This window comes from Rhinolophus sinicus, chromosome 6, assembly GCF_057876585.1.
Source record: "Rhinolophus sinicus isolate RSI-liver-muscle chromosome 6, RSI-T2T, whole genome shotgun sequence".
Taxonomy (NCBI): domain Eukaryota; kingdom Metazoa; phylum Chordata; class Mammalia; order Chiroptera; family Rhinolophidae; genus Rhinolophus; species Rhinolophus sinicus.
In genome coordinates, this window is record NC_142506.1 from 45,647,640 (window position 1) to 45,673,876 (window position 26,237).

General features: G+C 42.5%; 2 protein-coding genes across 3 annotated transcripts in view; one reads left to right on the forward strand and one right to left on the reverse strand.

Moving 5' to 3' along the window:
• The window catches only part of PCNX2 (pecanex 2), a 240,533-nt gene extending 227,791 nt beyond the window's left edge, over positions 1-12,742 (reverse strand). Inside the window, exons 1-2 of the mRNA XM_019712884.3 lie at positions 12,678-12,742; positions 1,297-1,463 (exon numbers count right to left, since the gene is read on the reverse strand). Of these exons, the coding sequence (XP_019568443.3) occupies positions 1,297-1,302 (6 nt within the window). The 5' untranslated portion in view covers positions 1,303-1,463; positions 12,678-12,742. The remainder of the gene's footprint in view (positions 1-1,296; positions 1,464-12,677) is intronic.
• Positions 10,599-26,237, forward strand: part of MAP3K21 (mitogen-activated protein kinase kinase kinase 21) — a 60,678-nt gene continuing 45,039 nt past the window's right edge. The window contains exon 1 of one of the 2 annotated variants that reach the window (XM_074316662.2): positions 10,599-11,774. In XM_074316662.2, coding sequence (XP_074172763.2) covers positions 10,976-11,774 — 799 coding nt within the window. In that variant the 5' untranslated portion in view covers positions 10,599-10,975. The remainder of the gene's footprint in view (positions 11,775-26,237) is intronic. The other variant, XM_019712885.3, reaches the window with a different exon arrangement.

Below are 26,237 nucleotides of genomic sequence, written 5' to 3' on the forward strand. Positions count from 1 at the left end.
TGTGAGCAAAGAGAAACGTGGCAATTTGGGGAAAATGTCAGCACAGTCGAATGTGCCTAGAAGGTAGGTCTGGGAAGGGAGGAAGTGGAACGGTAGGCAACTTAACAAGAGCAATAAGCAGAGATCAGTTTTGCGGGTCATGTGAAATTTTTCACCTTATCCAAGGCAAAGGACAGGCACTAAAAGGTGTTAAACATGGATGTGGGGTCACCAGTAGTGCAGGCGGAACGTTGGCTACCCAAACCACCAGGACTGGACATGATGTTGAGGGATTAAATGCCACTTAGGACTTGGAAACCAATTCAATGTAGAGGTAAAAGAATAAGGTAACTTTCCGGTTTGGGCTGGGGTGCCTATGTTGTAAAATTAATCAAATTATGGAATATAGGCAATTTAACATAAAAAAATGACTACACTGAATTTGAGTTGCCTGGGGACTTGGGAGGTGGGGCAGGGAGAGTATGGTTCTGGAGCTTAGTTCAGACAGATGTCTGAAACAGAGATATCGACTTGGGAGAAATCAGCATAGAGTTCCATGAACAGGAATGACAATGTCCTGGAAAAGTGTGGAGTAAGGATATACAAGGACTACAGATTATAAGGATTGAAGGCATAGGCAGGAGAAAAAGAGGAAGAGAGTAGGAGACCACGGTGAGCCTGTTATCATCAACTAACCAAGTGGGGAAAGAGCCATTCCAGAAGGAAATGACTAATAGTGTCAAGTGCCATAGAAGGGGCCAAATACAATGATGAAGTCACTGTTAGGAGTGACGTACGTCACAGCAGCGTCAGGGGCTGAAGATGCTGACGTGGGCAGACCCCTACACGCATTTTTTAGGAAGAGTGAGCATGTATGACGAAGTGGAGGCAGCCAAGTAAGCTAGTCCTTAGCGGCCATGCAGGCAGGTGTAATCTAAAGGCAGGTACAAGGCCCACGAGGTGTTCCTGTTGAATAATTGGCCTTTGATATGGGGGAAATTCAGCATGTTTCTTCTCTACTACTCTGCTTTTTCTGGGATGGTCTTACTCTATTGTCCCGGCTCTAATGATTACACACACATTGGTGACTCTGAAATCTCTATATCCAGCCCTGACTTGTTTTCTGAACTTCAGGTTTCTATCCTCTTGGGCCCCCACCTCCCACCTCCAGGCCCTCAGCATGGTCTTATTGTTACTTTCCCATTGTATTATACCTTCTGTATTTTGGATTTCCATTAGTAAAACTACAGTCCACCCAATCATTCAGAACCCAAGAGCTATCCCAGCTTCCTGCTCTCTCTCACCCTCCTCTCTTACCTCCATATCCAGGCAATGATCCAGGCCTATCGATTTGGTCTCCAAGTGGTTGTTAACCGGGTGCTTTGCTCGATCCGACCACCACTGCTTCGCGTCAAGGCCTCAGGACTTCTTACTTGAATCATCACAGTGGTTTCCTGGTGGTGTTGCATCTCCAACTTCTCTCCCTGTCGATTAAGGTCCAGCCATAAGAAAGGTACAACTCTGGCTTTGAGGCAAGGATAATTTTACATGGGAAATGGAAAAGCTGAGAAAGTAAATAAGCGATGATGAATAACCCAGATATTAGTAAAAGCAGAAGCAAGACTCCTAGGACTGAGGAACAGTGAGAGGAGGTCGTCTGGAATAAAATGAGAAAGCAAAGATTATTAAAAAAAAAAAAAAATATATATATATATACATATATATATATATATATATATATATATATATATATATATAGTGTCAAGTACAATATATGTGTATATACACACACACACACATATATATACACATACACACACACAAAGGGTGCCAAAGAAATGTATACACATTTTAAGAAAGGAAAAAAACTGTATTAAAATTACACCGATGGTAACCACTCTGAGTACCTCTTGTAATTGCAGAAGTCAAGTGTGACTTGCATTCATCTTTTGTTATTTGTATATATTGAGTATTACAATTTTAATACAGTTTTCCTTTCTTAAAATGTGTATACATTCTTTTGGCTATATATATATATATAAATGTTATATTTATATATATATATATATATAAATGTTATATATATATATATATATATATATATATATATATATATATATATATACCCTTTTTGGGCATATCCAATTAAAGTTTTTTATATCTTGCTAAATAAATTAATATTTTATAACCATGCAGAGTCCCTCCAATAAATTTTGTGCTTTAAATTCAATCTTGTCTATTATCAATTTAGTTATACCAGCTTTCTTTCATTTGTGTTTGTATGGGCATAACTTCTGTATCACTTTACTTTGAACTTTTCTGTATCCTTATGTTCTAGGTTTATCTCTTATAAGCAGCATATAGTTCAATTTTAAGCTTTCCTTAGTCTGATAATCTTTGCCTTATATTTGAGATACTTGGTCTGCTTACATTTAATGTAATTATTAATATATTTGGATTTAATAATATCATCTTTTAAATGATTTGCAATTAGTTCTGCTTCTTCTATTCTTTTTCTTCGATTTTGGGGGATAGATTATATTTTGTTATTCAAACTTTCCCTATATCAGCTTGAAAGTCATAAATCCTGAAATCTTTCTCTTAAAGGGTCAGAAGTGTAAGTTGACGTCTTCCTAAAGGAGGTAGAATTGTACAATCAACAGACAGTGTCAGGATTGGAGGACACAGTGGGGAAGCAGCACAGAGGATATGGGCATGGGGTAGGGATCATTCTGTAGTGTACTCGCTGGAGGTAAAGTCCAAGTTCATCATGATGACGTGGGAATTTCAGAGAGCATAGCAGAAAGGGTTTGAAGAAGTGGAGAAAAGGCAGGCTAATCCTCAGTCAATAGGCACTGAGAAGTGTGGAAATAATTTGACATTTTCTCAAATATGCTTATCTCTGCCTGAGAGTGAACATATAACATAAATAACATTTTGGGGTTCTTTTAACCTCCTGTTATGACTCAAACAGTCAAGTATGAAGTAGGAAATACCAATTATTATTATTGTTTTATTATTATTATTATTATTATTATTATTATTATTATTATTATGAGGAGGAGGAGGAGGAGGAGGAGGAGGAGGAGGAGGAGGGGGAAAAAATGGAAAAGAAAAAGCAGAGTGGTCTTTATTCATTTGTACCACTAGGTGGCCCCAGAACACCACTTCAAATACAGTAAAATGCAGTACAGCAGCTGGTATTACCAGCAAGAAAAAACTTGAACAAAGGGTGAATTCAGTACTCCAGAAAGCTTGCCCCCAAATGACAGTTCTACTTTTCACCTGATTATTTTGTTCATGTCTTGTGAAGGACAGTGTGTATTGTGTGTGTGTGTTTTGTGGGTGACTATTATTACTTACTGTTTAAAATTGTTTTTTCTTCAACTTCTATGCAAATTAATGTCCCTGAAGAACAAAATAGACATAATGGACCAGAGTGGATTCTAAATTGTAATTAAAGAACTTTTCAGTAATAAAGGAGGACTTCACCTAAACAGTAAATGCCCCGCCCCATAACCAAAATTAATTAATTAGTTAATTAATTAATTAACATTAAGATAGATCCTAGGATAATTGACATCTGTAATCACAGAGTAAGGACTTTGGTAAACTCACTCTTCCACAAAAATAATGAAAATACAGGTGAAGCAACTAAAATCAATCACTTCAATATCCTGGAAATTAACGAAAGCCACCGGTTGAACTGCAAATCCTAATTACAATACCACATACAGTGGGTACAACGTAACAAAGAGAATGAAGCAGCTTTAAATGTTCTGCTACAAAATGATCCCCTTCAAGGTGCATTAAGTGAAAAGAGTAAGGTATAAATAAATGCATATGTGTATGAATCTATTTCTGGAGAGATACAAATTATCCTCTGAGGCCAGGAAATGGATGGCTGGGGGATGGAGGGAGAGTGAGGGGGACATTTGATTTTCAAACTACCCTCTCTACACATAACTTTTAAAAACTATGAATTTTCTTTTTTAAATGTGTGTATGAAATAATTAGAACACACACATAGATTTTCTAGGATCCCTCTAGATGAATTGTAAACATAGAAAACATTAAAAGATGGAGGCAACTTATCAAGACAATAAGAAGCTGCTGAAAGAATATTGATTTCACTTTAAAAAGCAGGCGTAGGATCCATCTACGTAGGAAAAATAGGTTCCCAATTCCAAAGTTAGTATTAAGGAGTAAATATCCAGCATAAGTGGAAGCTGGGGCTCAGACACGACCTGATGAATAATACTGTAATTTGTCAATATTATTTCAAACTATTTAATTTCAAATCTTTGAGAGTCAGACTAAGGGTTTTTGTTTTTTTTTAAGGGTATTCTTACTGTTATTACAGAAACCAGTTTGTCCAAGAGCATTATCAGATAAGAAAAACCCATGAAAGAGATCCTTACGGGAAGCTTCCACTCACTGATCCCGCAACTTTATCAAGTGTCTTAAGGAAAGAGTAGGAGACTTCACATAATCCTGCAGTTCAGTAGCCTACAGGAAACAAGGCTACATTTATAGGGCACATTGCAGTTTTCAAAGTACTTGACATTCATCAGCTCCTCCGGATAAAAACAACCCTATACGGTAACAATAGCACCCATAAAATCGACCATGACTCAGGCTTTGGGCCCTGGAAATTCCTACAGAGATTAAACTAACACTGAGGCAGGAGAAACGGCTGTAACAGGAATGGAATAAAGCAGAATACCTACACTCGGTATGTTCCACATTTGTGTATGAAAGAAGGAAAAGTCAGCTGGGTTAATTTAAGAGTTTGGAAGGAAATTCAGCAAAGATTTTAAAAGACTAAGAAAAAGGGGTCACTTTATGAAAGAAACCTGAGATCAGTGCTGAATTGGCCTATATTTGAAGCATAATTAGGAAAAAAAATGCTTGGAATTATTTAGTGTTTTTCTTCTAAGAATTTCAAAAGAGCTGTTTAATTTTATTATCTCATTAATTCTCATGGTATTCATCATTTTCTTAAGGGGTATGTCAATATTCTTCTAATTTTATATATGGATTAAAAATATTGTAAATTTGAAATAAAAGCTTAAGGTCACAAGAAAGAACAGTGCTGTAAGTTTGACTTGTGTTGTGTGTCCCTAGATCTGATATGCAGGAAACCATCATTTTCATGGAGTGAGTAAGATAAAACAGCATTATAGAGTAAATTTGTTCAGAGTAAAAGTCACCTGTGACCCATGAGTCCAAGAATTAGACGTTCTCACCAAGAATGATTCACTGTATGTTTCATAGTGTAACTAGCTGGCTGCTGGCACTTATTAAAAAGTAAACACTTGCTCTTTTTTTTTTTTCTTTTGATCATCTTTGTCCTCTGTTGAACATTTCTAGCAGGTTACGAGGCATTAGTCATTACAATTGAAAAGGGTCCAGTAAATTATAAATAATATAAAACGAATTTTGATAGGACAAAATGTACAAAAATGGCAACTCTGAATGGAACAGTAATCTTCCTATCTCAGGTCCAAGGTCACGAGCTTTGTAGCTTTACCTCAGAAGGCATATCTCCAAGGGTTTAAACAGACCTTGGCTTTCTGAAACCACTCGGATTTTTACATTGTTGTCTTCTTTAATGAAGTAGCCCATTGTCTAAGCATGGACAGGCCAGGCTCTAGTCTTGTCCTCTGATTAAAGTTACAGAAATTCTGAAACTCACGATTACTTGTCTAAAGCTAGAAGCCAGGTGAACCTTTGAGAATAAACAGTAAGCCAACACACAGACTGAATTAAAAGCGTCAACACTTAACAATACATGCCAGTAAATGTGAGCTACTGTTGCTGTACCATTATCGTTATTATTATTATTCACTTACCCCCACATCTTTAAGCTCATGAGAAGGAAGCCAGTGAACCAGATTCAAGAGAAAAAGGCTAATTTACAATCTCAACACATTCAAAAAGTAATAGGTTGGTGCAAAAGTGATTGCAGTTTAAAAGGTTAAAAATAATTGCGAAAACCACAATTACTTTTGCACCAACCTAATAGTTCATGCTACTTTGTACTCACACCGCCTTCATTCAGAGTCACTCAACTAGAATATTGGAGTATTGAATTGGGCCTTCCTGAGAAGGGAAAGTCAAAGTAGATTGTGAACTCCCTTATGGCATATATTCACTTACTCTTCCTCCAGATAATTGCTTGTCCAATTCCTTTATCTCCTTCAAGGTTCTGCTCAGATCTCACCTTCTCAACGAAGCCACCCTGTCCATCCAGGAGAACAGCCCACTTTCACCCCATTCCTGACCCATTCCTGTCCTGCTTTCCTTATTCTTATACAGAAGCTATCAAATTCTAATATACCGTGTAATTTACTTATATGTTTTATTTCTCATCGACTGCTGCTAAAATATAAGCTTCATGATGATAGACAACTTTGTCTTGTTCACTTTTATATCCCAAATATTAGATTACTGCCTGACATTAAAAAAAAAAAAAAATGGTGTTGGACACGCCCCCCTTCTTTCTGCGTATTCTGTCCTATCTCTATTACAAACTATCTCTATTATTAGTTTCATGATAGCATGGTTCACGGTGAAAAATACCAAGAATACTGGTGACGATGCAGATCGCATACATGTATATTTGGTTTGTTCAAATGGCATTATGTATTGAGGTGTGATATGCCCAAGAGCCTTGGAAATTACTATTCCCACATTTAATTCTGACCACCCAGTGAAAAATTTTTAATTTTGGTTGGCAGACAAAATGAACTTTGGTAAAGTAAAATATAACAAATGGAAGTAAAAAACGAATAAAAAGTTAAAAAAAAAACTTTTAATTGTAGATTTATGTGCTGTTGTAAGAAATAAGACAGAGAGAGCCTGTGCAGCCCTCACACGATTTTGTCCAATGGTAGTACAGTACAATATTACACCCAAGAAATCAACATTGATAGAATTCAGTGAACTGATTTCAGCTTCACCAGTTTTAAATGCATTCGTGTGTGTGTGTATGTGTGTGTTCAGTTTTGTGCGATTTTGTCACATGTGCACATCTGTGTGACCAGCAACCCAGTCAAGGTACAGATCAGCTCATCATACACGTCTCTTGTGCTACCCTTTTGTAACTAGAGCCACCTTCCAGTCTCTCCACCTCCCTAACTCTGGACACCACTAATCTTTTCCAAGGCCGAAGTATTTTTGATAGCCTCTTTAGGTAATTGTGAATATTCTTTGATACTATTCCAAAACTCGACAAGTGGTGGTCTTTTAAAGACTAGTTGCAAAGCAGAATCTGAAATCATTATGAATGAACATTTCATAATCCACTTTGAATGGTCTTTTATCCGTTCATAATTTTGTGATTTCAAAAAGATGCTGATCTTTGGAAAGTATCGGTTCACAGAACTTACAGATCTTCCAATTGTTGGCCTAGGTCACTAAACAATCAAGAAATCACATTTGTTAATACCACTACCAATCCTACCAGAAGTCTTGAAGTGTTTGGGAAGTTGTTGAGCTTATAAAAGTAGCTACAAGTTTTCCAAAATCCTGATTTTTGCTTTGAAGCTCAAATTCATCATTGAAAACAAATTTCATGGTTTTCCATGATATAATAGTCTCATTTTGTTCACTTTCAAGAAAATATCTTCCAAATATCCAAATGTGTCTATCAGTCATTCTTTCAAGTAAAAATGGTGTTTCATGAAAAAAAGTGACTAAGTTGGCATACAGCCAAAAAAACAAAAATCACTGTGAAGTGCTTTTTCATAAAACAGCCATTATACTGGGGTATGAAGCAGAATTTTTTATATGTATTTCCCATTTTGTCACATAAAATATTAAAGAACTGTACTCAAGAGTCAAGATTTAATTAAATTAATAATTTTTACTGCTCTGTCAAGGACATTTCAGAATGAACCTGGCTTTTTTTTTTTCTTCCACTGCAAGTGTGTGACATTGAATAATAGCTACTGGTACAATCTGATGCCGTTGCCTTGAGTTGCTGTACTAACCACTGCTTTTGCACCATCAGCGCAAATGTCAACAGAGTCAAAAAAAAGCAAATTACACTTTAGTATAATTATGAAATAGTTTTGACCTAGTGAACCCCCAGAAAGTCTCAGGGATCTCTTGGGGCCCACAGACCACACTTAGAGAACTGCTGAGCTAAGATAATAGGGGCAGTGGTAATTCACTAGAGGAAGATTCCCAAAGAGAGGAGATTCTTAGGGGCTGGTTCTCTTTCCAGAGCCAACATGGACAAATCCAACCTTGTTTTTTAAGGAGAGCAATTCCATACAGCTATTCCCTCTGTTTTCCCTAACACTAACCCGTTGTCCTCTTTGTCTGTCTGATCTTTTACATTTTTTTGCTTTGGTTTTTATTTTCATCAATCTATTTATCACCAAGGTTCTGTCTTAGCAGTCTGTTATTTTTGTGTTACTGTCTTCCTGGGGAAGGTGCTGGGCTGGGCAGAGTGGGCGTGGTTACAGTACGCAACTCAGAGCAATGCATGACACCCACGCTACTTCCCCAAGTGTAAGATCTGGGGGGTTAAAAAAAGACGCAAAAGTAACAAATGATGAATTTTGGGATAATCATGCTTAGGCAGACTCCCTTCCAGGACAGTTTCCTACTCAGAGGTCCCAAATGGGGAAAAGGTCCCAGGGGATCACATTGCTCGAGGCTCAAGGAGGGTCTACAGGATGAGTGGCGGTGTGGAGCGTTGTCACCAATGGGGACAACTTAGTACCAGGTGTGTGAGTCAAGCGAGGTCTCAAGTTTAGCTAAGTTAGAAGGCTCTGCAGCCTGATCCCTCTGGAACTGGAGAGGCTGGATCCTGGCAGGCCACCCACAGTCCTTGAAGGGCACAAAGAGTCTGCCAGGGTGAATGGAACTGTCACATAGCTGTGCACGGGCCTTCTAACTCAAAAGAAAACGCTGGGTCCCCCTGCTGTCTACATGGCCCAGAACAGTCTTCTGTAGTGTGTAATATCGGCTTAGAGAATTACTTCCAAAAGTAAATTTCCTCCGTTCCTGCCCTCCTCTCTGAACTCCTGATTCTCTGACATCCCGACTGGAAGAGCTGATTTTTATTAAAAACTTAATACGTGCTAAGCATCTTCCCAAGCCTTTACATCTATTAGCTCATTTAGTCTTCATAACCACCCTATGAGCTTCCTACTATTTATTATTATTCCCATTTGACAGTGAGGAAACAGCCACAGAGAAGTAAAGTAACTTGCTCAAGGTCACACAGCCAATAAATGGTATAATTTAAAGAACTGAAAGAAACTGAAAAGGCAATACATTTTTTCATTATGTGATTCACTATTACATATCTTATCACCATAAGACCAAAACAGTCTCTCCCTTAGCAGACAGTAAAGGACCCACGCTTCAGGAAACTCTGGCTTCCACAGGACACTCTCCTTTCTTTAGAATTTTTAGAGCTGGGCCCTCTTCTTTCTTTCTAGCCTCATCTCCTGCCACAGGAACCTTTCTACCTCTCTCAGTTTCCTGGGCCACAATTTACTGGTACTCGCGTGCCTTTGCTCAGTGCCTGGAATGTGCTTCCTCTTCACTATGAATCCGTCATACTCAGCTCCAATGACACACCACAAAGCACCCCCAGCGAGTGCAGGCATAATGAGTGGCTCCTGCACTTGAGCCCAGGACATTTGGCTGATTCTTCTGCCACAGAACTTACTTTATTCTCTCTTATCTTTCTCTAGCGCAGGGGCTTTGTAACCTCCCATCCTTAGCCTGGTGTCTTACACACAGTGCTCAATAAATATTAGTGAAATTAGATGTATTCACACCTCGCGGGGTTCTTCCAACACCTCCATCACATAGAAAGGGTATCCACGTATCTCATCATATAGAGGAGATCCACGTGTTTCCTCATGCAGAGCGGAGATCCACGTGTCTGTGGGTGATCACAGCCTGTCATGATTGTGGCGGAAACTGTACAAGGGATAGGATGGAGGGAGAATGGGGTAGAGAAGGGAAACCCGCTGTGAACTGGGCCCAGTAAACACCCGGTAAATAAAAAGTCAGCATGCCAGCGAGAACCTGAGTCTCTGGGCACAGACTCTCTTGCGCTATTCCCCTTTCCCGGGAATACGTAAGGCTAAGCCTCTAGCACCGTCTTGGCCAATGCCTCCTACACCCAACCTGTGGGTTCCAGGGGACAGGCAGTCCTTTCCCCTTGGCGTAAACAGTAAAGACAAACGCGGGGGTTATCTGTCCAGAAGGAGGAGCTTCAGGCCTCCACAGACCGGCGGCTCACTGCGCGGTGATCCGTCACCTACCCTATCTAGTCAGTTCTGGGCTGCGCGGTGGATTCAAAAGGTCGCAGCCCGGTAAGCTGTTTTGGAGCCGCGCTCAGATTTGCTCGGCAGCCTGTTCTGGGAAGCACGGTGACATTCGCGAGCGTAACCCCGCCTTCGCGTCACGCCCTACAGCACCGGATGCTCTTCACCCGCCGCCACTACTTTTTAGAGAAGCGTGAACTCCGGGAGCCTCATCCTTGGCTTCATTTAAGCTTTTGGGAAAACATTTTGCTGCCCTCGGCTGGCTCCGCCTCCCGGGCCACGTGGGCGCAGCGCACCCAAGCCCCAGCCGCGGGGTGGCGGGGCCCCAGAGGAGGCGTGGCGGTCCCGGCGCGCTGGGCGGGTCCTCGTAGGGCGGGCCAGGCCCGGAGGGACCGGCCCGGGCGGCGGCGAGGCCGGGCGAGCTGCAGGCCGGCCGCAGGCCTAGCGCGCCACCATGGTGCGACAGCGCCCGCGGGCTCGGGGACCGCTGCGGCAGCAGAGGCGGCCGAGGAGGAACGGGGGCTGAGGCTGGGTCCTCCGGGTAGTGGGCCCACGATCCCCCGCCGTCCCGGAGCCCCGATCCCTTCTCCGTGTCTTCCCGGGGCTCGGCGGCGACCCCGCCGGACGATGAGCGGCCGCCCGGGTGGCTGAGCCCGTCGTCCCGCGCTCCGCCCGCGCCCTCACGGCCTCCCCTCATGGCCTTGCCGGGCGCCGAGGGCGCGTCCGACAGACCGGTGTCCCCGTCCCGGGGCGCCCCCGCCGGCTCCGCGTCGTCGTCGTCCGCCTCCTCCAGCGGCTCGGCCTCGGCGGGCGCGGGGCTGTGGGCAGCCCTGTATGACTACGAGGCGCGCGGCGAGGACGAGCTGAGCCTGCGGCGCGGCCAGCTGGTGGAGGTGCTGTCCCAGGACGCCGCCGTTTCTGGCGACGAGGGCTGGTGGGCCGGCCAGGTGCAGCGGCGCCTGGGCATCTTCCCCGCCAACTACGTGGCGCCGTGCCGCCCGCCCGCCCGCCCGCCGCCGCCGCGGCCCGGCTCGCCAGTGCACGTCGACTTCGAGAGGCTGGAGCTCAAGGAGCTCATCGGCGCCGGCGGTTTCGGACAGGTGTACCGCGCCACCTGGCAGGGCCAGGAGGTGGCGGTGAAGGCGGCGCGCCGGGACCCGGAGCAGGACGCGGCGGCGGCGGCCGAGAGCGTGCGGCGGGAGGCGCGGCTCTTCGCCATGCTACGGCACCCCAACATCATCGAGCTGCGCGGCGTGTGCCTGCGCCAGCCGCACCTCTGCCTGGTGCTCGAGTTCGCCCGCGGTGGAGCGCTCAACCGCGCGCTGGCCGCCGCCAACGCCGCCCCAGACCCGCGCGCACCCGGCCCGCGCCGAGCGCGCCGCATCCCCCCACACGTGCTGGTCAACTGGGCAGTGCAGATCGCGCGCGGCATGCTCTACCTTCACGAGGAGGCCGTCGTGCCCATCCTGCACCGGGACCTCAAGTCCAGCAACAGTAAGTGGGGCGAAGGCGGGGGGTAAGGACGCTGCCGGGTCCCGCGCCGCCCACCACCCTGCCAGCGCCGGGCGGGGTCCCGGAGCCTAGTGCCCGATAGAAGGAGGTGGGGGCCAGCTTGGGCGCTAGCAGCAGCTCCTGCGCAGGCCTACCAGGGTTCAGAGGTCCAGCTAAACCTTCTGTTATTTGGAGCAGGTGACTCGTACCTTGAGATGTTGCTTTTGGGCGCCTTTTTAAAAAATGAGGATCAGACTTGCTTGCAGACGAAACAGTTGTAACAATCTGGATTTTCTGGAAACTAAACGGTGCTGTTTGGCCTTTAGGTACAAGTGGTTCCTTTGGGGAGAACTTTGCAAACCGAGGCCTTCCGCGGATTATGCGGAACCCTGGGCCCTCCCTCTGGCCTAGTGGCCTTCATCCAACTCCCTTTTCCTGCAGCTTCTCAAGTGCTTATTGAATGCGCCCTTCTCCCACTTTAAATATGGCTTCGTGTCCTTTGACGTTTCTACAGTCTTTTCATTCAGACGTCTCTGCACATGAAGTATGATTTTATCATTGGTTGGGTGGCTTGAGTGTCCGTGAATAGTCTCCTGACCAGAAACACCAGTTTGTGCCATCGTGTGTATTTGGGTTGACTGAGAGCAAGGTCATTGTCGTGGCACAGGTACGTGAAATCCTGAAGACTGAGCCTGTATCATTTACTTTGTTTAGAAATCAGGGTGGATTTTCCAGATATCAATAAAATGACAACTGAACCAAACATAAATTGTTTCACCATATAAAAGAGCTAATAGAACTGCTTTTTAAAGTTGGTTCTTGAATATGGGAAATCACTTAATATTCTTAGAATGAGATGAAATCTTACGACTTGAAAGGATGCAGTCAGAACTGGCATTGACTTACCACAGCTGCGTGTCTCCCAACCTTGTAAAACCTGCTGGGACAGGAGCTAACTCAACTGGAAACATTGTCCTTCTCCAAGTCTGCAGAAAGAAGAGTGACATGAAGAAATGATAAATTTGGTGTATGTTTGTGTAGACTTTTTTTTTTTTTTTTTGGCCTATTCAGAATCCTTCAGCCCTGAAATTTACTTGAAAATGACTAATGTAGCATTTTGATTATGTTGGTGACTACATGTAAGCACTGAATACTTTTCTTTTAGGTTCTCTTTTCTGACTCCCACTAACCCCTCGTCTTATTTAGATTGCAACTGCTTAAGTAATAAGAGCAGATTCTAACAAAATATGGCAGAGAAGTGGCAGAGGTAGTGTGTATTCTTAGAGTTGTGACAGAGGCCACATGAATGATTCTAGATTTACTTTTGGACTGTACAGTAAAGACATAGCAAGAATTTTAATGTAGTTATTTTTGTAAATGCTTCAAACCTCACGCAGTCTTCGCTGCCAATTGGTGCCTCTTTCCTAAAATATGCTTTTATTCAAAGAAACGTTTAACCCGCTGCCTGAGAACAAGGCCTGTGTGGCCTGCCCATGAGTCCTGTAAGCTCTCTTCCCGTGACATCCTGCTGGCCTGTGTCTGCTCAAAGTTGTCTGCAGAACCCAGAATTTTAAGGACAGCAGTAGCATCTTGCGTGCTCTAGCTGTTAGCGGTCGCAGCAGTCCTGTGATACACCCGGAACCTGGCATTCTACAGACGTGATCCTGTCGCACAACTTCAAATCACCAACACAGGCAAACGATTCAGACTGTAACCTGGCTCTGCGGTGTTACTTATTCAGGGAATAACTATAGATGCTTTGGAATTCTCTTAGGATAGGTGAAGCCATAACTTCTTGTTCTATTACAGTCTGTTTTGTTGGATTGGTCGTTAGACCAAAATGTCTGTGTTATTGGGTTGCAGTAATACATGGGGCTCGTGTCAGCTGACCACCAGGTACAGCATGTTTGCTAGCATTTGTGAAAGCACGAAAAGGGAGAGAACAATCCACATTCTAATCATAAACTTTTTATATAAATTTAAAACTCTTAAAGAACTAATACTATTAAGTAGTAAAACAAAAGAACATGACCTTGGAATAATAACTATGGTTAGTTTTTATTGACACTGGAAAAATTTGTGCAGTGGAACCATAGACTACTGTGCACATGATAGATGTTATGTAATTTGAAGGTGATTATATTCTGCAACTTAGTGTTTAAAAGACTTTTCACCCTCAAAATAAATTGCTAAACTTCCTGGAGCATTTTAATTTCTCTCATTGTGAGGAAGGGTTGCGTTTTGTTTTAAAATGTTGCCCTTTTTAAAAGACTTAATTGGGTAGGTCACTAGCTTAGCCCAATATTTGTTACAATATGACCATTATTACAGCTGTTAAATTACTGTGGCATGAACATTAAAATAGGGCCTAAAATGTGCAAATCACAGTGCCTCATACATTGTTTATCCTGGCTCTGCGGTGTTACTTATTCAGGGAATAACTATAGATGCTTTGGAATTCTCTTAGGATAGGTGAAGCCATAACTTCTTGTTCTATTACAGTCTGTTTTGTTTGACATAATTGGTTATTTGCTAATGGTGGTAGTGAGTTAATGATAATGTAAACAAGGTTTTAAAAATCAATATTGAATTTTATTTTCATTTGGTAGTCTACACAGTTAACAAAGAGCCAATATAAGACTACTTGGAACCAAGGTAGTGGAAATTATTGTTTAAAACAAATGTTTAAATTTGTCAAAGGAAGATATGGCTTTTGATAGATTTTCTTTCCTTTTTTCTCATCGGTCTTTTTCAGCTTTATCGTGTTGTTTGAGACAATGTTTATGTTGAAATAAGAGCTGATATGTGATGTGTACCTTTGCCCCTTTTCTAACAGAGAGCAAAAGATTGAAAGTTGAACAAAATTAGCAAGCTTTAAGCATCATTTATGTTAAAATACACTAGGCCCTGTCACTCCCGGAACAGAGTAAATAGAAAACAGTTTGCTAAATCTATCTCTATGCAACAACTAGAGAACAATGCAATGCAACTTCGGGTTACCATGAAAATGGCCAGTTTTATATGCATTATGAGAACAGGGAAAAATCATCGTGAGCTGGAACTCATGTATTCAACACATTTTGAGTGCCCACCCTGTACCAGTCACTTCTGGGCCCCAGGGACACAGTGGCAAACCAGGTGACAATATCCCCATCGACACAGGGCTTAGTCTGATAAGAAAGATAGATGGCAGTCATGCAGTGGCAAACATTAGCAAGTGCTATCAAGAAAATAAAGCCTGGTGAGGGGAAGACAGTGATGGGTGCAGGGTGATCAAGAGACATTGCTCTAAGGAAGTGACACAGAGACGTGGAGGAGGAGGAGGCACGAGTCAAGTAGAGGGAAGATGAAGCCTGGGGACAAGGCCAGAAGGCTGAGGCAGAGCGCGGAGAGGGCAGCAGACGTCAGTCAGTGCGTGGCCCTGGCAGGCGGTGACCCACCTGGGATCCCCTCTGAGTGCCGCCTCCAGGAGCCTGAGCATTTTGTGCAGAGGAGTGGTGTGACCTGATTTCTGTATCTACAAGGTCACTCTGGCTACTCTGAAGAATGGACAAAGACTTGGCCTGAGTGAAGGTTGTCAAGGTTGACCAGGCCAGAGCAGGCACTGGCTTGGCCGAGGGCCATAGAGGACGTGGTCTTCAGGAAGTTACCCGGAAGAATGAAGATAAAATACAGTACAATACGGGAATTGCTGAGGGTGGTATGAATGATTAGAATTTGTCTAAGTGTTTTGCTTATTCTGGCATAGTTTAGGATGGGATGACGATTGAGTGGTGTGATTTGTGGTTCCTTTTTTTCTTTTTTTTTTGTAAGAACACAGTCACTTACTGTGTTCTACCTCTTTAAAAGTAGAAAATGAACATTCTTTGAGAAGCTGAACCACAAATTTCAGTAGCTGCTTACTTTTGTACTTTTTATTTCAATGATTCAGCAACTTTTTATCCTGATATTTTGAGCCTTCTGGGAATAATTATTATCTATATTATCTACCACAGCATGTACAATCTGTAAATACACGCAGATTACTTATTATGAAATGCAATTTAGAGCTCTAACTAAAAGAAACTACAGAACGGACCTAATTGTTTTTTAGCTTTTCTCATTTATACAATGTAAATAAAGGAACTATTTGAGAAAATTATTACAAACGTAATCTCTAAGGTGCTTCAAAAGTTTATAAGAGTGCTTTGGAGGAGCTATTAATTATGCTATGATCGTTAAAAGACATGTGTCGTCTTCCTTCTCCAGACGTGTAGCTTCTTGTCATGGCCACTTCCTGTTCCCAGGGGCGCAGGGAGCTCAGCCCGGATCTCCCAGTGGTGACAAAGAGCTAATCTACTTCTGAAACAAAATCAGCTAAAGGACAGATTTTTAGAAGAACAGCAATCACAAAAGGTCCCCCATCCACCATTTTCATGCTTGCGTATTAAAAAATCAACAGGCCACTTGTCATTTTTTATAGTTGTGAGGGGGGCAGCTGTTTAATTCTGGATTGTGCAAACGTACTCTTCAGTGTACACATCTGGTCATTTTTGTAGTATTGTCAAGTATATCAGCACAGAAAAGGAAAGAGGAGAGGGGAAATCCACTTCATATATTTCAGAAGGCGGTCTGTAAGCCCTGCATTCTTACACACAGCCATGTGAGTGCTGAGTTTTTCTAGAATAATACAGTTACTGGAAGTCAGTCAGGCCTGGGTTTGAATATTGGTTTCATCATTTATGAGCTGTGTGACTGTAAGCGAGTTCTATAACCTCATTGAACCTGAATTTCTTGATTTCTGATACTGTCTACCGAATTTCTCTCTTGGAGATGGACAGAAGTCCTGTAGGAAAAAAATCTGTTTAATGTTTCTTTAACCATTCCAAGGCAGTTGGGTAAATACTGGCATGAAAGCAAAGGGCATTTCTGGGGAACAATGAGTAGCTGGGTGTGGCTGGGATGAAAGGTAGACAGGGGGTTAGTGGGAAGGAAACAGGCATTCAGCATGTGCCAAACGTGAGTGAGCACCTTGAATGCCGCGCTAAGTAAGATGTGTAGACTGTCTGAGGGCAAGAGTGAGCCATTGAAGGTTTCGAGGAGGAAAAGTGGTCGGATCTGCTGAAAGATAAACATCTACGAAGAAAAAACACAAGCTTGGGATCATTTGCTTTATGACTGCTATCCTAGGTGATCAGTGGGGCAGTAATAAAATACAAAATGCTTAGACATTGGTTTGACGTACGTTGTTTATCATTTATGACCGAGCCTGGTTTTTATGGTCACTGTTTACTTACTGAGTTAACTTAGGGCACTTTCTTCCTCTGGTCACCAGAGTTAGAAAATAATGACACTATGTTTGGCTGATGATTTTGACTCCAGATGTCAATGTGACTATCCTCAAACCCTCGGTAGCACTTGAGGGGCTCCCAAAAGGCGGGCACACCTCAGTGAAGGAATTTTCTGGGGCAGGAGGCGGAGTTGCCGGGGAGGCTGGGAGAACTGTGCCGATTTTGTTTCCAAGCCTGAAACGTAAATTTGTATAGTTGACATCTAGTCAGTGTGAATTTAGTTATTTCTTAAAATTCGTCTTCTTCAAATATCACTTCATGTTAAGTTCTTTGACTAAATTATACTAGTAACAGGAAAAACAGCTAACATTTACTTAATGCTTATTAGGTGCTGGGTACTGCCCAAACTTTATGCTTATTTATTCCTCACAGCAACCTTTTGAAATAGGTAATTTAATTATCCCCATTTTACAGATGAAGAAACTGAGTCAGGAATTAATAGACTTTATCAAGGTCATTGGGCTTATCAGAGAAATGAATCTAGGGCCTCTAATCCCAGAATCTGAGCTTTTATCTCTCCAAATATGGCCTAGATGAGTAGTCCTCAAATGTTTGTTATCAGGACCCTAAAAAACTTTGGTTTATGTGGGGTATAGCTATTGATGCTTACTATATTATAAATTTAAAATAAATTTAAAAATATTGAATATAAAAATAACAATAGACCCATTACATGTTAACATAGCATTTTTAAGGGGGAATAAACCTCTTAATTTCCAAGACAATTTCAGCAAGGAGAATGGCATTGCCTTATGCTTTTGAAGCTCACTTTAACACCAGACTTAAGGGAAGACGGATGGATGTTCATATATGCTTCTGTATGTAATCTGTTGCCACCTTAGGGACACCCAGGGGACCCTGACCACACCTTGGGTCCTAGGGGTCCCTGCCCACACCTTGGGTGTCGGGAGACCCTGACCACGCCTTAGATTCTGGGGGTCCCTGACCACGCCTTGGGTCCTAGGGGTCCCTGCCCACACCTTGGGTCTCGGGAGACCCTGACCATGCCTTGGGTCCTGGGGTCGCCGACCACACCTTGGGTCCTGGGGTCCCCGACCACGCCTTGGGTCCTGGGGGTCCCCAACCACACCTTGGGTCCTGGGGGCCCCCGACCACGCCTTGGGTCCTGGGGGTCCCTGACCATGCCTTGGGTCCTGGGGTCGCCGACCACACCTTGGGTCCTGGGGTCCCCGACCACGCCTTGGGTCCTGGGGGTCCCTGCCCACGCCTTCGATCCTGGGGGTCCCTGACCACGCCTTGGGACCCAGGGTACCTGCCCACGCCTTGAGAACCCCGAGACTAGATGATCATTTCTGTTGAGGAAGAATGGCCCACTACAGAGGATAGCACTCCATACCTACTGCTACGTCAGAAGTAAAATTCCTGTCTCATCTTTGGATGTTTGGATTCAGTTGACTTTGGTTCGGAATAAGTGATGAATTTTTTTCTAACATTTTATTTTGAAAATCTTGAACCATGCAGAGCTGAAGGAACTGTAAGGAAGCACCTATACACTCACCACCTGTATTAATATTTATTAAGTTGCTTTAACACAAATCTAATGCTATCCACCTATCAACCCATCTGAGCTTTTGAAGCACCACTGTGTGTGTGTGTGTGTGTGTGTGTGTGTGTGTGTGTGTGTGTATTAAAGCTTCTGGATGACTCACATGTAGAGCTCACATTAGAAAGTGCTGTTTAAAGGACCAGATTTGTGGGTTCCTTCTTATGGTTATCTGGGCTGACATAAATTCTTCCAGGGCCACAGACAAACTATATCCCAAATCCAGTATTAACTATCTAAAATGATGGTGGATGGTTGGTCACAGATGGCACCAGGTGAGAGTGTGGGTGGCTTATCCTAGGCTTGTGTCTCTGGGGAAAGGAGTATCTCTAAGAATTTGTCGCTGTAACATTGGGAGACAAATGTCTGAGGTTTGAACTCTGACCCCACTACTCACCAGCTGTGGGCTCGGGGGCCCCCACTTTCTGAATAGGGTGATGTGAGGATCAAGTGAGATATGTGGGCGCCTGGAGTTGGCACACTTTACCTGTAAATGTCTAGAGAATAAATATTTTTGCTTTTCGGGCAACAGGGTCTCTGTTGCAACTGTTATTATGCTCTGCTATTGTAGCCCAGAGCATCCAAAGACAGTATGTAAACAAATGAGTATGTCTGTGCTCCAATAAAACTTTATTTACAAAATAGGCATTGGCCTGGATTTGGCTTGTGGGATATAGTTTGCTGACTCCTGGTATATAGCAAAACATTTAGTAAAGTGTATGACACAATCTAAATGCAAGCTGGTGACTAAATGCTCATTTTTGTATGTTGTTTGGAAACACTTTGAGTGCTTTAACAATTTCCTGATTTTTTTGTGTGTGAACTCATTGATACCTAAAAGTTTTCTAGAACCCTTTATAACCTAAGGACGTTCTTATTGCTCATTCTGCAAAATATAGTGCCACAGAATCATATGTTTATTCATCTTGGTTAGGGTGAGGGTCTTTTCAGTTTAGTAACTTGCTTGCTCCAGGCCAGCCAGCAGTATGAGGAAGCAGTCCTGAGCTTTGTTCTCTGCAGGAGTGCTGCCGTCTGCATGCTTTGGCAGGTCTGCTGGTAACTTGTGTTGATAAGTTGAGGGTCAAGGAGGAGGCATGAAGTACTAAACTGCTACTGTAACTGTTTCACTCCCAGGGTCAATACTAGTACATTTTTAAAGCTTTTGGAAAAAGAGCAAATCAGACGCCATTTGGGGAAGTATGTTGATTGCATATAGGATGTTTCAGTTATTACTGGCTTAATATGATTTTTTAAGTACTTTATTTTGTTTTAAGTTTTCTGCAAATATTGAATCAAATAATATCAAATATATTACTTTCTCTTTACTAGTATATTAGCATAGACTGTTGTGGAAGAGTCCTCCCTCAGTTGGTTTTTTTACATACCTTAACTGCTAAAAAACTAAGGTGATGGAAATATAGAACTAGACTTTCACACACAATGAAATGTAAGAAGTTGTCTCATTAAAACTGAGTATTGAATGTGACTATGAAAAGGTTTGTACAGTGGCGTTTGTTTTTGGCATCAGAGCAATGTGAAGCTAGTTTAGCTGACCATGTCTATGTTTTCTTTACAGAAGTTTCCTTCTTATGTTTAGTAAGCTCACTTGTTCGTTCATACTACAGTTATTTATTGATCGGATACTATGTGCCAGGAACTCTCCTAAGCGCCTGGTATTCACGAGTGAGCACAGCAGAAACAATTCTTCTCTTCGTGGAATTTACATTCCAGTGGGTAACACAGACATTAAACAATAAATAATAAAATATGTAGTATGTTGGCGAATGCTAAGTGCTTAGCAGAAAAACTCAAGTTGGAAAGGAGGCTGAATATGTTGTGGTACGCACTTGAAGTCTTAGATCGTAGCGCTAAGGAGACGTGGATGACCAACAAAACCAAAAGAAGTGAGGAAGCGGGTCCCCCTGGCGAAGACACTCCTGTACCGGGAACAGAAATTGCAAACCCCCAAAGCAAGAGGCCGGTGTGACAGGAGAGCAGTGAAGGACATGAGGGAGAGGGGGCAGGTCATGCAGGGTCTTGTAGGTCCTGCCAGGCCACTGACTTCACGGTGACACTGGAGAGTTTTGAACTGCGCACTGGGATCTGACTGACACTTGAATGGGATCCCACTGACTGCAGTTCTGAGAATAAACTGGCGGGGGCCAGGGTGGAGATCGCATCTGGGAGTCATCAGAATATAGAGGGTATTTAAGCCCTGAGATTGGGTGCCATTATCTGGGGTTCAGTGAACGCTGATAGAAGAGACCAGAGGTCCAAGGATTGAGTCCTTGAGGGCTCCAGTAATTAGCGGTCAGGGAGATAAGGAGGAACCAGAAAAAGGAGCAGCTAGAAAAGGCAGGAAAACCCAGGAGGGGTGTGATGCTCTGGACGCCCCGGGGGAACCTGTTTGGGGAACAGTGATCCCTGTATCAAATGCTGCTCCCGGATCAGCATTCAGATAATGGTTCTGTTCTAAGCGTTCTTAAGACAGTCTTCATTTCCTCCTAGTGTTTCAGGAGGGCAGAGGGGGGTTGGTTTTCTACAACGAGCAGGTGACTTCGCATCAAAAACCTTCCAATAACTCATCTTCATACTCCTTTCCCTTACGGTACCTGTTTACTCGTTCTGTAACAAATATTCAGCGAGCGTGCAAAAACGCCAGTTGCTGTGCAGTAACAGTGAATAAACAAGATGAACGAGGTACACATTGTCTCCTTCAGTTGCTTATGACTTATCTGGGGAGTTGAGACTAACAAGTAAGGTGAGGCTGCATTTACGTGTAACGGGAGTGGCACAGCTGAGGTGCATTCCACACGCCGAGAATTTTTAGCTGAGGTTAAACAGGAAGGAAGGTGCTGGGGGGAGATGCTATTTATACATTCATAGGATATTGGAGCAAGAAGAGAGTGACAAAGGTGTCCATTTGTCTTATGGAAGAAGAAGCTGAGGTCCCAAAGGCTGATGGACTTGGGAGGGGTCTCAGTTCATGCCGATGGGAGCCCTGTGCTGGTGCCCTGGTGCCTTGTGGGAAGTGGGGTGCCCAGTGTGGTTTTCCCAGAGGGTGGGGTGGCAGGTGGTCCATACAGCAGGTGCAAGGAGGCCAGGCGACAGACTGATGCAGTGTTGTGTTCCTTAGAAGTGGCTTTTAGTACCCAGAATTATTAGAATGTAGGGCTCATTTTGGAGAGTTGTGCAAAGAGCTGAAAAGATCATTTAGAATGTGATTGAGAAGAGCCTTGAAAGTCAGGAGGGTCTGGATTTGATTCCATAGACAGGAGAGTGAGTGCGTGGTGTATGTATGAGGGGATAAATGGAGGGAAATGTGAGAAAATTCAGCACTATTTGGTAAACGTAGAAAGTTATTTATTCACTGTTAGTGGCTGATTGTGAATTTCAGAGTTGAAATTCACAGTCACCTTCTATCTTAGAGGGAGAGAAGGCTGTTTGTTAATACATGCTCTCACACTGTTGCTTTTCTCAACATGTTTTCTTGTGACTTTTTTTTTGGTGGTAATATATTCCTAGTTAAAGATTAATTGAAACAAACCCATTGGACTGAAATGGAATTTGGACGTAGCAATCCTCTAAATGTTGAGAAAATAGAATGGATACATTGTAATTGCTTTAAAAAAGATATATGTTGTATGCCATAATTCTGAAAATACTGAAGTGAAACTTCAAAGGAGCCGGGAAATGGGGTGCCCCACGGCTGAGTAAGTAGACTAACTCCAGGCTGTAAAGGCTGATTGTGAAGGATCTGGCTGACCGGGATCAACAACCTACACTGAAGTCGCACAAAAGGGGCTCAAGCACACGTCGCTAGGTTACTAACAGGAATTTGCCATTTCTGTGGCCAAAACAGTTGATTTGCCTGGTTGGCACATTGTACCTTCTGGTGGGTAGCTAGCTAGTGCCTGTCACCCTCCCCTGGGAGTGACAGGAAGCGGAAGTTGGCCTCCAACCTGTGTCCTTAGGCTGAAACCTGGCCAGCTGCCCCATTATGTTACCTGTCGGGACACTAGCTATTTTTGGTTTCGGTCACTTTGCCCAAAAGATAAGGAATTTCAGGAATTCTGCTGAACACCTCTGAAATAGACTCCAAAACAATGGGCCTTTCAGGGAACTCTACACGTTTGACATTCAGAGTGTTATTTTAACTTGTTTTCTGTTAGTTCAAAGCGTGGAGGTTCTTAGCTCCTGTGGAAACTTTGGACTTGGGGTGGGGGAGGTGTTCTGAGACCATCAGTACAAAGGCTGCTAACAGTACATTGTACCATGACCTTTATTTAGAAATGCAAGTAATTTTAAATATGTAGGTTTTAGTTCTCACTTCTAGTTATGTTTTCACTTATTTTGGAGCTGCCTTTCTTCAGCCTTTGCTTCTCAAGGGCTTCCAGGCCGGGCCTGGGGACGTGGAATTGTTTTAATGCCTGTTTTAATCCATAAGGTCCTCAAACCTTCCCATTTGGATATTCGTAAGAATGAGGGCATAATGTATATGAAAGTGTCCTGGAAAACAAAGATTTATAGAATTGAAAGCCATTTGATCATTAATTCGGGGTCTTTTTTGGTGGTGAGAATAATTACTTTAAAAGTGAAATTAGTAGTATTATAAGGGGAAAATGTAGTACAGCTGATATGTAGCTAATTATATGTATTTTTTTTTCTGCTGTGGTTCAAGCATATAGAGTTAGCTATTTACTTTTCTTGATAAATATGAGGAGTAAAGACTGAGAAATAAATATACCTTAAGCTGACATGGAAGGAAGGGTAAGTCAAAAATTAATCTCCGAAGCAAGATACAAAATGAAATGTCTGCTTGTTTTGCCCCTTTTCTATAACTGATAGCATAATTGGTAGCACAGAAGATGGGGGAGGTACCCTATTTACCCGAAAATAAGACCTAGCCAGACACTCAGCTCTAATGTGTCTTTTGGAGGAAAAATTTATATAAGACTCGGTCTTATTTTACTATAAGACAGGGTCTTATCTAACATAATATAAGACCGGGTCTTATATTAATTTTTGCTCCAAGAGACACATTAGAGCTGATTGTCTGGCTAGGTCTTATTTTCAGGGAAACACAGTAGTCATGCAGATGGCATCTAACACAAGGTCGGTATTTGTAACCATACTCATATGATCTTGGATAATATTTCTAAACTGTAAATGAGGTTATAATCCCCACTTCATAGAATGGTATGAGGATCAAATGAGAAATTAAATGCGTGGAAACAACTATAGAGGATCAGAAAGTGGTAGGTGATGTTCTTGTTAGAACTGGTGATAATTATCTAATTATCATTAATAAAAACTATTCCACTGAACATTTGATATACAAGGTACTGTGTGCGGTGATATTATTGGGGAACACAGGGGAAAGTTATAAAATATAGTTCCTGGGATTAAATAGTTTGTATGTAATTTAGGGCCATAAGTTTTAAGTGAAAAGATAACTGACAAAACAATATATGGATAATGAATGATTATGAAACAGTCGCTATTTTGTAGGATGCTCTAGAAAAGTTTCCAAAGAAAGCTGAACCTTGACTAGGAACAGTATAGATGGACAGAAGGAAGAAGAGGCCACTCCAAACAGAAGTGAGTCTCCCTGCCTCCGCCCCCGTCCTGCACTACATAGTATAGCATGGGGATTAAGAGTAGAAAAAATGGTAGAATTTGGCCTTGCTATTTATCTACCAGCTGTGTAACCATGGACATATAACCACCTTAAAACCTGACCCGTCATCTACGTAATGGATGTAAAAATAGAAGAGGGCATCCTTGCTCTCTAAATCTCACGGGTAGAAGATTGTTTGGGGAAAGAAATGTTACAACACAATAATATTTATTCAGTGTTGTGACTTATATAATAAGTCCCCACTCAGATATCTTTTCATGTTTAAACCTAGTATTGGTTCTCTCCAACTGCATTAACTCTTTGACTTTTACATCAGACATTTACAATGTTTGATGATACGATGGAAATACAACATGAATCCACAGCCAAGTGAAATTTCAAGCTTTGCAAAAGATATAGAATTTCCTGACATCCATGAAATTGATTTTGGCTAAAAACACTTTCAAACCCACTAATAAAGGAGTGTGTGTGTGTGTGTGTGTGTGTGTGTGTGAGAGAGAGAGAGAGAGAGAGAGAGAGAGAGAGAGAGAGAGAGAGAGAAATTTCCAAAAGATAAAGACAGCATTTGTGAAAAATTGATACAATCCGTCAACTGAGTGACATAGTTAGGGCCATGGGCTCTGGGGTCAAATGGCTTGAGCTTCACTGCTTCTCAGCTTTGTGATTTTGGACAGATGACTCAGCAACATCTCTATGTCTCAGTTTCCTTATCGATCAAGTCCAGATAATTAACAGTATGCCACCTGTAACATTGTGTGGTTATCTGATTAAAATCCCAAAGTGTATCTGACAAGTAGAATGGATTCAGTAAACATTAATTATCCCTGTAAATAGCATCTGGAAAAAATGGCCCTTTTTATGATCATGTTCCCAAAATCCAACATGATGAATGTCTTATGCTATTCTCAATTTTAAAGTGGTGAGACCAGAGGTAAATGTAGTGACCAGGAAAATGGAGAGGGCAGACCTGCGAGCATTCAGTTGGAGTAGAAGAGCAGAGCTACAAGTCGGGATGCAGGATTCTAAGGAGTAAGGAGGCAAGTTAGACAAAACAGTAAGTTTAAACCATTCCCTTTGTAGCAAATGGGACGAAGGAACTTGGATAGGTAGCTGCATTAGAACCTCATGGAAAACCCGGGAACATTTCTGCATGGTTATAGGCAGAGGAAAATCAACCAGGGGAGACAGGGACCCAAGGTGGGAAGGGCAGATGGGGAGTGATGGATGAGAAGGGCAGGTGGATATGCTGGTGGGGAGGATGGGGAGCACTTTTCTTTCAGGTACTGTTTCCCGAGAGCTCCCCGACCAGCGTGAGCTCTCCTGATAGTTGCCCCTGTGCAGCCTGCACTTGGTCAGGAGCCTGGGGCCTGGGAAGCCTCTGGATGTTTCTCCAGTTTTCACTTTTTGCCATATTTCAAGCTTCAGTAAAGCAATCATAGCTCCTAAAACATCTTCACAAGTCGAGGTACCAATGAGCATTTTGCAAATTTAATATAATGTTTGATAATAATTATTTATGATAACAAGTCATCTATTTGAGATATTCTCTAATATATTCAGTAGAAGAGACTGCATTTAGATGAGGACCTAACTTCTTGGGAAAATGAAATCTATTTTTTTTCCTATCAGGTAGACTTTCACAGACTTCTGATCCTGTGCTATCTCAGTAAATGTTCCCTGTTGCCAGAAATCATTTACTTTCACATAAAGAAAACACTCATGAAGAATGCTAAGCTCTATTGCATGTGGTGTGTGTTTTTTTTTAAAGAAAATCTTGTATAACTTTAGGCACTCCTGACCCACTAAAGGTTATGATACAAGTAATGTCAGGAAGATAAAATGGTAAAGTACAAGTTCATGCTCATGTACTCTGCCAACTGCAGTGAAGACTGTTTTTGTAAATGCAAAGGAAAAATGATGAGTGAAAAATC